General features: G+C 52.7%; 1 protein-coding gene across 4 annotated transcripts in view; it reads left to right on the top strand.

Annotated features, from left to right (window-relative positions):
- The first annotated feature begins 1,140 nt into the window (after positions 1-1,140).
- Positions 1,141-14,516, top strand: part of LOC112122115 (zinc finger protein 271-like) — a 22,148-nt gene continuing 8,772 nt past the window's right edge. For 3 of the 4 annotated variants that reach the window (XR_003899814.1, XM_026652113.1, XM_026652114.1), the window contains exon 1: positions 10,428-10,778. Coding sequence is in view for 1 of the 4 variants with exons in the window: in XM_029911636.1 (XP_029767496.1) it covers positions 2,821-3,960 (1,140 nt within the window). In the remaining 3 variants the exon portion in view is untranslated. Of the gene's footprint in view, positions 1,200-2,554; positions 3,961-10,427; positions 10,779-14,516 lie in introns of those variants that run through there. The other variant, XM_029911636.1, reaches the window with a different exon arrangement.

A 14,516-nucleotide genomic window follows, 5' to 3' on the forward strand; every position in this document is an offset into this window, starting at 1 on the left:
GGATTTTAAAGCCAGACTCAATTTTTATGCCGGCATCACAATACGTTGTTGTGCTTTAAGTCATCCTCATTCTTCATTAATTATTACCAATTGTCATTATCATTCGCTCTCTTCCGCAGCTGTCACCGAGTTGTCCCTTCAGGTCTGGATCCTGAAATCACTGGGGCTACTCATGGGAATAAAGTTAAGACCAGCTATGTGTGTTTGCAGGACTGGGTCCTAACTCTTCACCCAGAAACTTCACTATGGCCCAGGAGTGCTACAGCATGTAAAAGCAGGGCAGTATCCTTTTAAGCTGCATGTGAACCCTTCAGTGGCACTGACTGTGTTCTCGGTGTTAGAAGGTGCCAGAAACCAGCCAGAGCAACAATGTGTATGTAGCCATGCCTGGCATATTTAGTGCCCTTGTGGTGTCTTCATATTGTTGTTGTGCAAAGAGCAAAGGACAGAGCAAGTATTCAGTGCAGTGCAAATCTATGTTGTACCAGCTGCCACTGGTTCCTAGGGGCCAAATGCAGCCAGGAATCAGCAAGGAACAGGGCACTCAGGTCACTCCCTCTTTCTTCTGGCCATGCCTCCATACTCATCCTCCCTTGTCTGGCTACACTGGTTTGAGGGCCAGAATGCATCCGAGGTGCAGTGCAAAGTGGCCTCACCACACCTTAGGGGCTGGCCATGCTCCGTCCTGTTTAAGTGCCCATCTGTACTGCACTGTATTCTAGCATATGCATTTCTTGGTTCTCTAGCAGTGTTAGGGAACAGTGTTTTAGTCCATAGGCAGATCAAGTCTAGTTTAAAGCACTTTTCCTTCAGATAGTTAGTCAACCCTATTTCCACTCCATTGAAACACAGATGGCCTAGTGGCCATTTCTTTTTGTAGTGCAACGAGACCCTCAAAGTCAACGGGCCAAATTCAGCCTTGACGTGAGTTTGGCTTTAACCATTTCCAAAGGATGTGATTTAAAATGGGTGAACAAAGAAGACTGCACAGTTGCTTTTTGGCACGAGTAACTGGTCACACACTTCCATGTGTATCAGGGTTTGTGCTAGAGAGAGGAAAGAAACTGGATGTGGCAGAGTCTGTTACAATCTCTCGTCCTGCTCTCATCAGATCAGAGCAGGAACAGCAAGGAATGGACACAGGCTATGAAAACAAGCAGCCCCAACACCTGAAAATGAAATAAAAGACAAACTTTATTGTAATAATGATGGGTTAATATCCTTGTTTGAATGGGAATTAGGGAAAGGGGAAGGCTGGTGGGTAGGCCAAAGGCAATAGAAGCTGTTCTCTCTGCGGCTGATTCTGGACTCACATCAGTTTCACATAAGTGTAACTCCAGGACCTCCTTTGGAGTTACTCCTGATTTCTGCTGGTGGAAGTGAATCAGAATCAGGGACTTGTTCTTCACTAGTAAACACTGATGTCGTGGCAGAGGAATATGGACCTGTGGTTACAGTAATGGGCTGGGGTTCCAGCCTCAGCTCCCAGTTCTGCCACACACCAGCTGTGTGACTCGTGACTCCATTGAAGCCAACCCCCATTAACTTCAGTAGGGTCGTGTAGACGTGCGGACTCACCCCTGCGGCGCCTCCTGCTGGTGACTTCTGGGAATTAGCTCTTTTTCCAGCCAGGAGCACCCTTTGCAGGCCGGCAGTACCCCACCGATCTGGGTCTCCCCTCCCTGGGGAACCCCCAACCCACTATCCCCACTTTGCCTCAGTTTTGGCTACTGCCCAGTCTCCATCTAGCCCCATTCACTAGGGCAGACTGCAGTATCAGCCACTCATCATAGGCAAAGGGGTTTGGATCTGCTGCCTTTGCCTACCCCTTGGGCTGCCCCCTGCAACCCCCAGTACCTCTTGGCCTTATGCTAGGCCGCAGCCTGGGGCTTTCCAGGCAGGCACTCCCCAGCTCCTCTGCCTTTCCCCAGCCCTGCTCCACTCAGGTACCCTGTGTCTAGCTCCCTGCAGCCAGGTCCTTCTCCCTCTACAAGCAGAGGGAGACTCTTGAGCTCCTGGCTCCCAGCCTCTTATATAGGGCCAGCTGAGGCCTGATTGGGGCGTGGCCCAGCTGCAGCCACTTCACCCAATCAGCCAGGGTTTTGCTCCCTTTCACAGCCCCAGCCCTCTGCAGAGCTTTTCCAACCCCTTCAGGGCTGGAGTGGGTGTTCACCCCGCTACAGGCCGGGATTTCATCCTTCAATCTTTCTGTGCCTCTGTTCACTATCTGCCACGTAGGGATAGTGATTTCGCCTTTCTCCCACCCTCTGTCTGTGTTGTCTAGCTCACAGATGGGGAAGCAGAGGTACCTGAAGCACAAATTAACTGCCACGGTCACAAGCAAGTCAGTGGCCAAGATGGCCCCCTCAGGACCAGAAGTCCTGAGACTTAGTCCCCTGCTCTAAGCTTTACATAACAATGCCCCCAGCTCCTGGGCTTCAACTTAGCTGTGATCATTCCAAGATTTTCTCCAAAATTAACAGCCCTGACTATGGCCTTTCTTCTGTCATCAGTCTCTGAACTAATGCCTGATTGTATTTTATTGTTCATCCAGCAGATGAAAGCCCAACAGTTTCAAATAAGGAGAAGCATCCGGAGGAGAGGACTAAAAATGGGAGCCCCCTCAGGAAACAAAATGAGGAAGGAGAAGTGGGAGCATGCCGCAGCGAGGTAGAAATCTTCATGAATCAGGATAAAGCCAAGAAAGAGCAAAACCCAGCCGGAAACAGATGTGACACACCCATTCCCTGCGAATGAAGCTTCCATAACAGCCCAGCGGCCTGGTCCGCCAGGGCAGCCTGGGAGCAGAGCAGTGGTACAATGGAAATCCTTAAACTAGATGCACCAGAGAGACTGGGGCCATGCACCGAATATGGGGAAAGCATTGATCAGATGGTAGATCTGACAGCCCACCGGAGAGCCCGGCATGGCAAGCGTGATGGAGATGAGAAAAGTACCACGCAGCCGGGAGAGAGAGCAAATGAGTATGCCAAATGTGGGAAACGCTTTGTTAAGAAGGGGAATCTCACAGCCCATCGGAGACCTCACAGGAGACAGGGCCCTGAGGAAGCCAGTGGGTGTGAGGGAAATCCAACAGCAACAGGAGATCTCACAGCCCATCAGAGACCTCTCAGGAGACAAGGCCCACAGGAACCCAACGGGTGTGAGGGAAATCTGACAGGAGATCTCGTAAGACACAAGATAAGCACCACAGAAGCGGAACCATCCCCTGGCCTGGAAGTTGAGGAAAGCCACCAGGGAGCGCTCTGCGCCCCAAGGGGAGGCCTGAGGAGAAAGCGGACTCACATGTGCTCTGAGTGCGGGAAGAAGTTCAGCAAGAAAGGCAACCTCACCAAGCATCAGCGCACCCACCGGGACGAGAGGCCGTTCAAGTGCAGCCAGTGCCAGAAGAGCTTCTTTGTGAGGTCCCAGCTCGCCCAGCACGAGAGGATCCACACGGGGGAGCGGCCGTACAAGTGCGCCGAGTGCGGCAAGCGCTTTACCCAGAAGTCCAACATCATCATCCACCAGAGGATCCACACAGGGGAGCGGCCCTTTAAATGCGCTGACTGCGGGAAGAGCTTCATCGACAAGTCCCAGCTCATCACGCACCGCCGGACCCACACGGGGGAGCGGCCCTTCGCATGCAACGAGTGTGGGAAGGGGTTCCGGCAGAAGATCACCCTGATCACGCACCAGAGAATCCACACCAGGGAGGAACCCTACACCTGTCCTCAGTGCAGCAAGAGCTTCAGCCAGAAGGCCAACCTCATGAGGCACCAGCTGATCCACACGCGGGAGGGGCCGTACATATGCACTGAGTGCGGGGAGAGTTACAGTGCCATCAGGCACCTGAAGAGGCACCAGCTGAGCCACGCCGGGGAAAGGCCCCACGTGTGCACCAAATGCGGGAAGAACTTCACCCGCAAATCAAGCCTCAACAGGCACCAAGAGATCCACGTCAACGACAGGCCTTATGCGGTGGTGGTAGCAGAAAACCTCACCGTGGTCTATGAGATAATGCAGGTCCCACTCTAGCACTAGGGGTGGGGTGGGGGACGTTGAGTTGCAATGCAGATTTCCTCCGTGTCACCTGTAGGAGGTGCTCAGAAGCTCCCCGGGGGGCTGCTGTCTCTCTTCAGCTGCCATGGAGTCTAAAATACCTGAAAATCCAGCAGAGGGCAAAGAGCATGGGCTGGGTCCTTGCCACTGTTTTAATTTGTGTTTTTCTTGCACGGTAATAAATAATCAATCTGTGCATTGCTTTTGGAGGGAGAGTTAGAGGAGAACGGAGGAGGAGGAGAAGTAGGTGACAGCAGCACTGTCCCTCCCTCTGAAGGAATCAAGGTGACACTCTGCAGTCTGTTAGAAAACACGTTGGTCCCTAGACACCATGGCTGCATGAGACGCAAGGATGGGGGTCAGGCCTGGGGTGACTAAATATTCAGGTTCATGCCATGGCTCCTACCTGGAGGTACAGTCTGAGCGCACAGCCTCTTCTCTGCATTGGCAGAGAGGTTCTTGAGAAACTTTCCCACCAACGCTTCCTTGGTGGAGGAAGGAGGGTGTCTGTTTAATATATGGTGTAGCTTCTGGGCCCACATAGTTGGTTTTCTCTTGCTGCCCTTGTTCTTGGTGTCATTTCCCACACTGCCTGCACCTGCCCCAAACCCTATTGTTCAGGCCTTTTTCCAGATGTGTCTGAAAATAGCCCTCCTTCATACAGCTCCCCAGTGGATGTCCAGGCCTCATTAGCGTGTGCTTTCTGCTGATTGACATATGCTAATATGCACCTAGTGGATATTTCTGCTTAGACCTGAGCACCCAAGGAATTTGCATGGACCCTTCTGAAAACCCCACAAAGCACTGGGTACAAAGCGTGTCCAAAACCCACCTTTAAAAATCCCTTGGTCACCCCAAATCCTACCGGAGTCCCTTGGATGGGGCCCCAAATCGCTATTGGCACCTGCCCTGGCTTTTGAAAATTGTCCAAAGCTCCTTAGCAAGAGAGCTGGGATTGGAACTCTGCAACTGGTAGCATGACTTAGTTGGGGATTGGTCCTGCTTTGAGCAGGGCGGTGGAGTAGATGACCTCCTGAGGTCCCTTCCCACCCTGATATTCTAGGATTCTGGGATTCTATGATCTACCTTCCTACTCATTCCACTAGCCCTCACTGCAGTGCCAGTTAGAGCCAGTTATTACTAAAGCTGTCCTCTCTTTGCATTAAAATGCCTAGCAAGCAGGTCGCACAAGATCAGCGATTTGGCTTCCATGCCCTGATTTAGGAACCTAAATGTTGTTAGGGTAGCTGAGAAAGACTGATCGTCACACAGCGATTTTCCAAACAGATCCTTCCATCAGGTTACACTGTATGCTTCCAACCCTTTTGGCAACCCTTAAGCCTCTCCCACAGCCAGCTTTGTGCAAACCTCAGCTCATGCAATTCCACTTGCAAAAGAAAGGGGCTTTTCTAATAAACATTCCCAGGTTACTGTCTTAGGCCTTGTCCAAGTTGTGTTGTGTGAACAATACTGGTATAAGAGTAGCAGCCGTGTTAGTCTGTATCCGCAAAAAGAACAGGAGTACTTGTGGCACCTTAGAGACTAGCAAATTTATTGGATATAAGCTTTCGTGGGCTACAGCCCACTTCATTGGATGCATAGAATGGAACATACAGTAAGAAGATAGATATACATACAGAGAACATGAAAAGGTGGAAGTTGCCATACCAACTCTAAGAGGCTAATTAATTAAGATGACCAATTATCAGCAGGAGAAAAAAACTTCTGTAGTGATAATCAAGATGGCCCATTTCAGACAGTTTGACAAGAAGGTGTGAGGATACTTAACATGGGGAAATAGATTCAATGTGTGTAATGGCTCAGCAATTCCCAGTCTCTATCTTAATTAATTAGCCTCTTAGAGTGGTAGGGCAACTCCCACCTTTTCATGTTCTCTGTATGTATACAGGTCTGTCTCATCTTACGTGGGGGTTCCGTTCCGCGGTTAGCGCGTAAAGCGAAAACCGCGTATAGCCAAAACCCCATTCAGTTCAATGGCGGGTGAAATCGCCCGCACTACAGGTATAGTATTAAAATTGTTGTTTTTCTCTTTTTTTTTTTTGTTTTGTTTTGTTTGTTTTTGCTGACCGCGTAAAGTTGAAATCACGCATGTTAAATGCGCGTAAGATGCGACAGACCTGTATATATCTCCTCACTATATGTTCCATTCTATGCATCCGATGAAGTAGGCTGTAGCCCACGAAAGCTTATGCTCAAATACATTTGTTCGTCTCTAAGGTGCCACAAGTACTCCTGTTCTTTTGGCGAATACTGGTATAGTTATTGCAGTATGACCTAGTGAGGAGGACGCAGTCATATTGGTATAATCGTGCTTTATACCACTATAGGTATTCCCATATGGAAAGGGGAATAAACTACACCAGTAGAAGGTACCTTTATGCCGGTTTAACTGCGTCCACACCGGGGGTGCTGTACTGGCATGACTATATTCATACAAAAAAACACCCTGTCCAACAGAGTGATACCGGTATAACTTTCCAGTGTAGACCAGGCCTAATGCAGCTCTTGCTGGTACATCCAGTGCTGTGTGTGATTGTGACTCAGGGGGGCAAAAAATATCCTCAGAATGTGCTGGCCAGCTTGAAACAAAAATGGAAGAACTGAAACTGCGTTCACACCTCCTCTTCCAGGCACTCTGTGCATACGCTGATCTGTGATGGCTGCTGCCCGGTTGAGAAGCCAGCAGAGGGAAAGATGACAGACCTAGTTCTTCACTGGCCAGGCATTTACACCTGTCCAAAGCAGGTGTAAAAATGCCACTTAATCAGACTGCTCCACTCACACTGCTGGGAGCATTATACAAGGGCCTTTTCTATACTGGGGATTTGCCCTTGTACAGCACGTTGGTGGCCTGGGACCAGCGTCACTGCACCAATGCAAACTCCCAGCATAGACAGGCGAAGCTGCTATTTGCCCGGAGGCCGCTTTCCCTGGCGTGGAGTCGGACTGGGGACTGTGGCACAGGAAGGCTATTCTTGCATTAGAGGGTAGCATCATACAGCAAAAGAGGTGATAGCAGATTGCAAGACTCTAAGTCACGAAGGAAGGGGAAAGGCTGGGGGTACGTCAGAGGAACAATAAACCGTTTTCTCTGATCATGGTTCTGCACTCACACGAGTTTTACAGCGGTGTCACTCCAGGGATTTCATCTTTGCTTAAAGAACTGGGTCACCAGCTCTAGGTTCAATTCCTCCCTGCCCCCAACTTTCTTTGTGACTTTAGGGAAGTCATTTTTACTCTCTGGGCTTTAGTTCCCCTACAGGTGGGGAAACAGGCACAGACCACATACAATGACTTGTCCAAGGTCACGCAGCAGTTTTACAGGTGGGGGAAACTGAGGCTTGGAATTGGCTCTGCACAAGATCACACAGGATGTGTGTGTCAGAGCGAGGCACGGAAGCCACCTCTTCTGATTATTAATTATTATTATTATTTGTATGACCGTGGCACCTAGGAACCCTACTCATGGACCAGGACCCCACTGTGCTAGGAGCTGTACAAGCACAGAATGAAAAGACGAGGCAGCACATAGGGGAGGCATGGGGGGTCAAATGCACCCCCAAATTGGCCTGCCAGGGAGAGAGAGGGGCTCTGTCCTTCTCTCCCTGCGTCTGCTCCCCCAGCATGTTCGACCAGTCTCCCTGGCAGCCAGGCGGGGAACGGGATGGAGCCACTTTTGCCGGAGAGGACCTGGCTGGGAGGCAACAGTGGCCCACTCCCTGCCTGGGCTCAATGCTGGGGACAGAGGCTGAGTGTGCCGGGGGGTTAGAGGGGCAGAGCTCAGCCCACTGCCACCCCAGCTGCCAGGAACGGGCTGAGAGAGTCGGAGGCCACCCCCCACAGGTAACATGGGGTGAGGAGAGCACTGCGGTCCCAGGTGGGGGGGTCACTGGGCAGAGGAGACACATGGGGCAGTCACGTGTGAGTCCTCCTCTTTAGATTGTGCCCCGCCAGTATGGGGAGGTACAAGTTGTCTATCCCAAGGGGCTTAGGAGAGTTTGGAGGAGCAAGTTGAAGGAAGACAATGAGGTAGCTTTGTGGGTGGTTTTGGGGAGCGCCTTCCAAGCATGTGCACCAGGAAGGAAGAAAACACAATGGTGTTTGTTTGAAAATTTAAGAAGTGGGCAGTGGCGGCTGGCATCACGAGCCCTGTGCTCTCAAACCAAAACATCCTTCCCCTGAGACCATAGAAACGTTTGATAGAAATGACTCAATTCTAGTCGGGGGGTTGTTTGTTTGTTTGAAATAACTCCAGAATGCATGGTCCAAAATTAGGGAATGAAAAGGAAACAGAGAACTTTGGCAAAAGTATTTCATACAAAGGGTACGTGGAGTCATTTACAAGAGAAGAAAGCAAATGATTGGAGCCTTTCCTACCAGCTGATCCCCATTTTCATTAAAGGCACACCACCAACTTAAAAATCATAATTCTGTCTCAAAACGTGTCCCCGCCACACATCCTTCCTGATCACTAGCACTGGAAGAAATTAGCAAAAAAAAACCAACCCACACCAATATTGGCTTGGAATACAAGACAACCACACTGACTGGAATCAGTAACACCAGGCATTTTTCCAGCTGTCGATCTGAACATGCCTTAGAGCAGTGGTTCTCAAAGCCGGTCCGCCGCTTATTCAGGGAAAGCCCCTGGTGGGCTGGGCCGGTTTGTTTACCTGCTGCGTCCGCAGGTTCGGCCAATCGCAGCTCCCACTGGCCGCGGTTCGCCGCTCCAGGCCAATGGGGGCTGCGGAAAGGGCGGCCAGCACATCCCTCGGCCCACGCTGCTTCCCGCAGCCCCCATTGGCCTGGAGCTGCAAACCGCGGCCTGTGGGAGCTGCGATCAGCCGAACCTGTGGACGCAGCAGGTAAACAAACCGGCCCGGCCCACCAGGGGCTTTCCCTGAACAAGCGGCGGACCGGCTTTGAGAACCACTGCCTTAGAGGAGGTCAGAACCACTATCCCTGTTTTACAGATGTGCACTGTTGAGGTGAAATGGCTTGGCCCAAGGCCATTTATCAGGCTAGGAATAGAACCCAGGATTTCTGAGTCCTAAGTCAGTAGCTGGGCCATTAGTCCCCTGAGTTACACTCCCTGTTAGTCACCCAATTACATATATTAAAAGCAACACATTAAATCTTTCTGGCCATCCAGTCAAGTTTTTAGCTGTAATTACACAACTCAGACTCACGAGGATGGCAACTTACACACAACTGGCCCCACTGGCTTCAGTGGCAGCCAGCATTAGGAGTGCCAAGCATGCATCAGGCCTCAGGAAATCACGAGATCGGTTTAAGAATCATGAGATTTTTTTAAAAAACACAAATGATGGGGTCTTTCTGCCTTCCGGTCGTGCTTGCTCCAGGCTTTCCTCAGCCACTACGAGGACGAGAAACTTGCTTATTTAATGGAAGCTCAGATCCTTCTGGAAAGCCCCTGCGAAGGCCCTTGCAGGACTGTGGCCTAGCGCTCACCAGCGTGAGGAAAGGGGGCATAATCAGGCCTGCGCTGTTTTGTCTTTCCAACAGGGCCTGCTCCAAAGCCCATTGAGATCAATGGGGGTCTTGCCATGCACTGGGAGCCGTTTTGGAAACCAGAGAAGCAGCGTGGGCTAGTGGGCAGAGCACTGTACTAAGACTTCTAGGATTAGCCCCTTCTAAGAAATGATATTCTAGGGATACGTGGCACTGTGATGCAACGCCCCAGCCTTGTCCAGCGGATAGGGCCCAGGACCTGGGCTCTGGGTGACTTGCCCATCTCACTTAACCTCAGTTTCCCCATCTGTCAAATGGGGACGATGATACTGATGACCAGCCTTTGTAAAGTGCTTTGAGCTCTCTGGATGAAAAGCGCTACCTGGGAGCAAGGAAGGAGCCACGTGACTTTGATGGGATTACTCACAGGAGTAAGGAGAAAGGCTTGGTAGGATCGCGCCCTTTGATCGAAAGAATTGAATTCCCTTTGGCAGGGACAGCGCCGGCCTCCGTCTTTTGCCCAGCGCTGTGCACGCTGCTGGGGTTTAACAAATCCGAACCACTTGCTACAAAGTGAGGTTTTTCACACCCCTCTGTGTCACCCAAAGCCACAGACAGCTCATTCAACACACGCATTCCCAGCCCCTTAGGGTGACCAAATGTCCTGATTTTATAGGGACAGTCCCGATTTTGGGGTCTTTTTCTTATATAGGCTCCTATTACCCCCCCACCCCTTGTCTCCGTTTTTCACATTTGCTGTCTGGCCACCCTACAGCCCCTGACACCTGCACCAAGCCAAGACTCCAAATCGAAACTGCAAGCAAAGCACCAGCCCTCCCTCACAAAGACTACAACTCCCAGCAGGACCTTGCCCAGCCGCAGGGAGCATGCCTCTGCGGAACAGGAGCCCTGCATGCAAGGCAGCAGCAGGACCAAGGGGTAGCTAAGGCTGGCCAGAGAATCAGGGGGCCTGGATCCCGGTGGTTTCAGAGCCCACCAGCATTTCCTAAGCCCCTCTCCTCCCTGAACCAGGTTCTGTTTCTCTGACTTCTCTCCCCCGGTAGTTTTTACATCCCTGACACAGACTTCCTGTGAGTCATCACAGCAGACATTAGAGAAGTAACTGGAAGAAGAGACCAAGTGTGGTGATGGGGTATCCGGCAAGTGACAGCTGATGAATTAAAACCTTCTCCCTGTCCAGTGCTGAGGGCAATGAGAGAAAGGTAAGTCAATGGCTGACTTGGGATCTTAGGGGCTAGGCTCTCAGGGAACTCCTCTGTGCCCCCAATAGTCACCAGAGCGAACCAGGAAATGGCTGGAAGTTTTGATTTGTTGTGAAACTGAAGTGTTTGAAAATGGTTGGTTTTAAGATCAGAAACATTTCGCGGGTTTAAAGAAATCTTGGGCCTCCGGGGCTGGGGGGTTCTCAGCCTGCGACTGACACCGTGCTCGGCTTTCAGGTAAAGGTGAGCTGAAAGTGCACCTACAAAGGGTGTTCAGTCCCGGCTTCAGGAACAGTAAAAAGTGCAAATAAAAACCACAGGACGGGAAGGTGATTTTTTAAAAGCCTGCCTAAAATGATGCCTCTGAGAAATCCCCTGCTGCCTTTGCTGCGGCATCACAGAATGACCTTCTTTGCACCAGCCGACCCTGGGAGGTGTGTGTGTGTAAATGGATCAGGGCCCTTTTCCAGGAAAGGGGAGTTGAGCAAGGATTCAGCAGCTGAGAATGCAGCTTGGATCTTATTTTCCACTGAATGGATTCACACACTAAACACATTCAGCACCACTGAAATGCAGCCACCTCTGGGGCGGAGGGGAGCAGCCAGCATGCTGCACGAAAGTCCTGAGAGGAAAGTTTGGCCACGGTCACCTCTGTGCTTCTGAAGAGTGCCAGGGATCCCTTAGGGCCATGCAGAGCGGAGGGACCCTAGATTTTAAGGTCTCATCAGAAAAGTCTGCAACAGAACAACCTGCATGCAGTGGCACCGGAACACTTTTTATAATGGGGGTGTTGTGTCCCTGTCCGTGGCCCCCGCCATCCCATGGAGCTGGGGCTGGGAGCAGGGCCGTGGCTCCAGGGCGGGGGACGTGGACAGGGGGCCAAGGCTGGGGTCACAGCTGGGGGCAGGCGCGGAGCCCAAGGCCCGGGGCCAAAGACTGCAGCCCCAGGTGCGGGGCCGGCAGCCAGGACCCCGGGCGTGGGGCCAGGACCATGAGCAGAGTGCTGCAGCGCCCCCCGCACCGCTAGTTCCCGCGCCTATGACTGCATGGTACTGGGTTTATCTACTCACAGTGATTAAACAGGCAGCAAGACAGTTCAGTGCTTAGGGAAGAAGAGCTCTAGAGCAGAGACAGAGGAAGCATTGGCAGTGGGAAGGGAAGGCTGGATCAGGGCTCTTTTTGCTTGGCAGGAGGTTTCAATAATCAGGAGAGGGGTGGGGAGTGGCCACGTTGGGGCCTTGTCTCTCTCTAGGACTGGAGTGGCTCCCTCAAGGTCTGACCGGGATTTTGCCTCTGGAAGCCCTACTGGCCGCAGAAACTCATTCCAGGATGTGGTCCCTGTTTGCCCCCCTGGTTCAGATGTGCGGATCCCCCTCTAGTACCAGCTGGTCCACCTATGAGGATAAAAGCCTACTACTGCCAGTGAATGGGGTTACTCCTTCAGCTCAAGTAGTAGAGGTCCATGCTTTTAGCACTGAAGCAGGTGATGACCCATGAGGGCTCCATCTTTTACATCAAGCCTTTAGCGAGGGATGTCAGATCAGTCTGAGCCAGACATATACCCCACCCATCTGCCAGGAGGGAGGAGGACCCCCCAGACCACCGAGGGAGCAAGTTCTCAGCTTCCCCCAGCTTCCTCCACTCCCTTGAGTAGCTCGGGTGCCAGGCCACAGAGCAGCAGAGATGTAGCTGTCAGTTTCACTTCTGCCGCAGAAGGGTGGGAATGGTAGCTGGGCCCAACCGTGCTCTGGTGCTGGAGACTTTCAGACTTTCGCCTCTTTCCGATACATTTACTAAAAACTAAACAGGCACCCCATGATGTTGGTGGGGCTGTGAAACAAACAGGGTGGGGCTCTGAGCTAATACTCCGGGTTTTAATTTCACACCTGGGATAAGACCATATGGGATTCCACTGGGATCTTGAGATAGGCAGGGTTCCTGCAATTTGCCACTGCCAGAAGCAGCTGCTGAGAGCTGGGGGCATGGGAAGTATTCTGCAAACTTTCCACTCAAATACCAGGCTGAAGGGCACCTTAGCAGAACACGTAACAAACTATAACCATGGTGAGTGAGTGGCAGGATCCTGTAATCCTTCCCATGAATCGGTGCTGCTGCCCTGTCGCCCTGAGCAAGCACAGGTACGTCTACGCTGCCTCAGAGGTGCGATCGCTGCACACGGAGACATAGGCCTTGTCTACACTACACAGTTTTGTCGACAAAAGTCCGCTTTTGCCGACAAAACACTGGAGGTGTATACACTGCCGTGCTCCTCCTGCTAGTGTAACTCCCCCACTGTGATGATACAATAGAACCACCTCGGCGAGAGGCGTAAGGCTTATGTCGGTGTAGTTAGTGTAGACATTACGTTCCTTACATCGGCTGTTGGATGCCTTAGAGCCGTGAAATTGACATGAAAGCGGCTCCCGGCTCCCCAGCCAGACTGCTGTGGGATCTCTGCTCCAAGCTGAGCTGCCACCCAGCCTCCCGGCTTGGGCTACTGCCCACAGGTTCCCTGCTCCCCACCGGGAGCCCTGCAGCTCCCTGGGGTCATGGTTCCCTGCTCCCCGCCGGGAGCACAACAGCCAGCCAGACTCCGGGTACAGATCTCCCCGCTGGAGGCGAGAAGCCTGGGAGCATGGAGGTGAGACGCCCCGGACGGCAGCTGGGCTCCCCGTGTGGAGCTGCATGGGGCTGAGAGCCCTGGCTCTCAGTCCCCCACGCTGCTCCTCTTCAGTCGGTGGAAGCGTTCCAGGTGAGGACGCGTGCCAGAGACAGGAGGGTAGTGTGGACATCAGCCAGCACTGACATCAGCGAAGCCAGCGCTGCTGCGGATCTGGGACCAGCCTTAGCTAGGCCGAAGCCAGCGCTGCTGCGGCTCTGGGACCAGAGCCGGCCAGGTTAACACTAGCCTGGACACGTCAACATGTGCTGCAATCACACCTCTGATTTCAGTGCCCGAGACCCACAGAGGCATGCGTAGGACCAGGGCTGAGCGCGGCAGGGAGAAGGGTCACCTCCAGCTCAGAGAGCAGCTGCAGAGCTGTTCCCTGGAGGCTACGTCAGTGCAAGAGCCAGAGTGACTGGCAGGGAGGGCCCAGCAGCACATCCTCTGACCACACCAGCCCCCCTCGCTTACTGCCCGGGAGCCTGGATAGCTGGGCTGGCAGCAACGTGGGCATGGGCAACTCTTCCCCCGGTCACCTAAACAGCATAATGGGGCTAGTTCCGCTACCGGCCGTAAGGCTGACTACACTGTCCCCTGTGAAGGCGTGCTGTTCCCATAGCAACGCCACACTCAGCACAGGCCCGGGTTAAAGAACTGGGTGCAAACCAGCCCTCTGCTCCAGGCCCGCAGGGTGCACCATGGGCAGCATGCTGAGCTCCTGCACGGGGGGGGGCATTCAGCAAAGTGCCCCCCCATGCATAACAAACCCACACACGGACCCCCGAAGGCCCCTCGCACCGCAACCTATATACAGGCCCCTACACACCCCACGTGTACCCAACAGCCGACCACCAGCCCTCCCATCCCAGCAGCCCTGACATTCATCCTGCCCCACCTAAAACCCTACATCCCGGCCTCCAGCCCCACCTGCTCCCAACTTCCCCCCGCCCAAAACCCTACACCCCACATAGCCCCATCTGCTCCCAATATCCCGCCCAAACCCTACATCCCCCATAGCCCCATCTACTCCCAATGTCCCCCCAAAACCCTACATCCCAGCCCCACCTGCTCCC

This window comes from Terrapene carolina, unplaced genomic scaffold (genome assembly GCF_002925995.2).
Source record: "Terrapene carolina triunguis isolate 2854851 unplaced genomic scaffold, T_m_triunguis-2.0 Scaffold111, whole genome shotgun sequence".
Taxonomy (NCBI): Eukaryota; Metazoa; Chordata; order Testudines; family Emydidae; genus Terrapene; species Terrapene triunguis.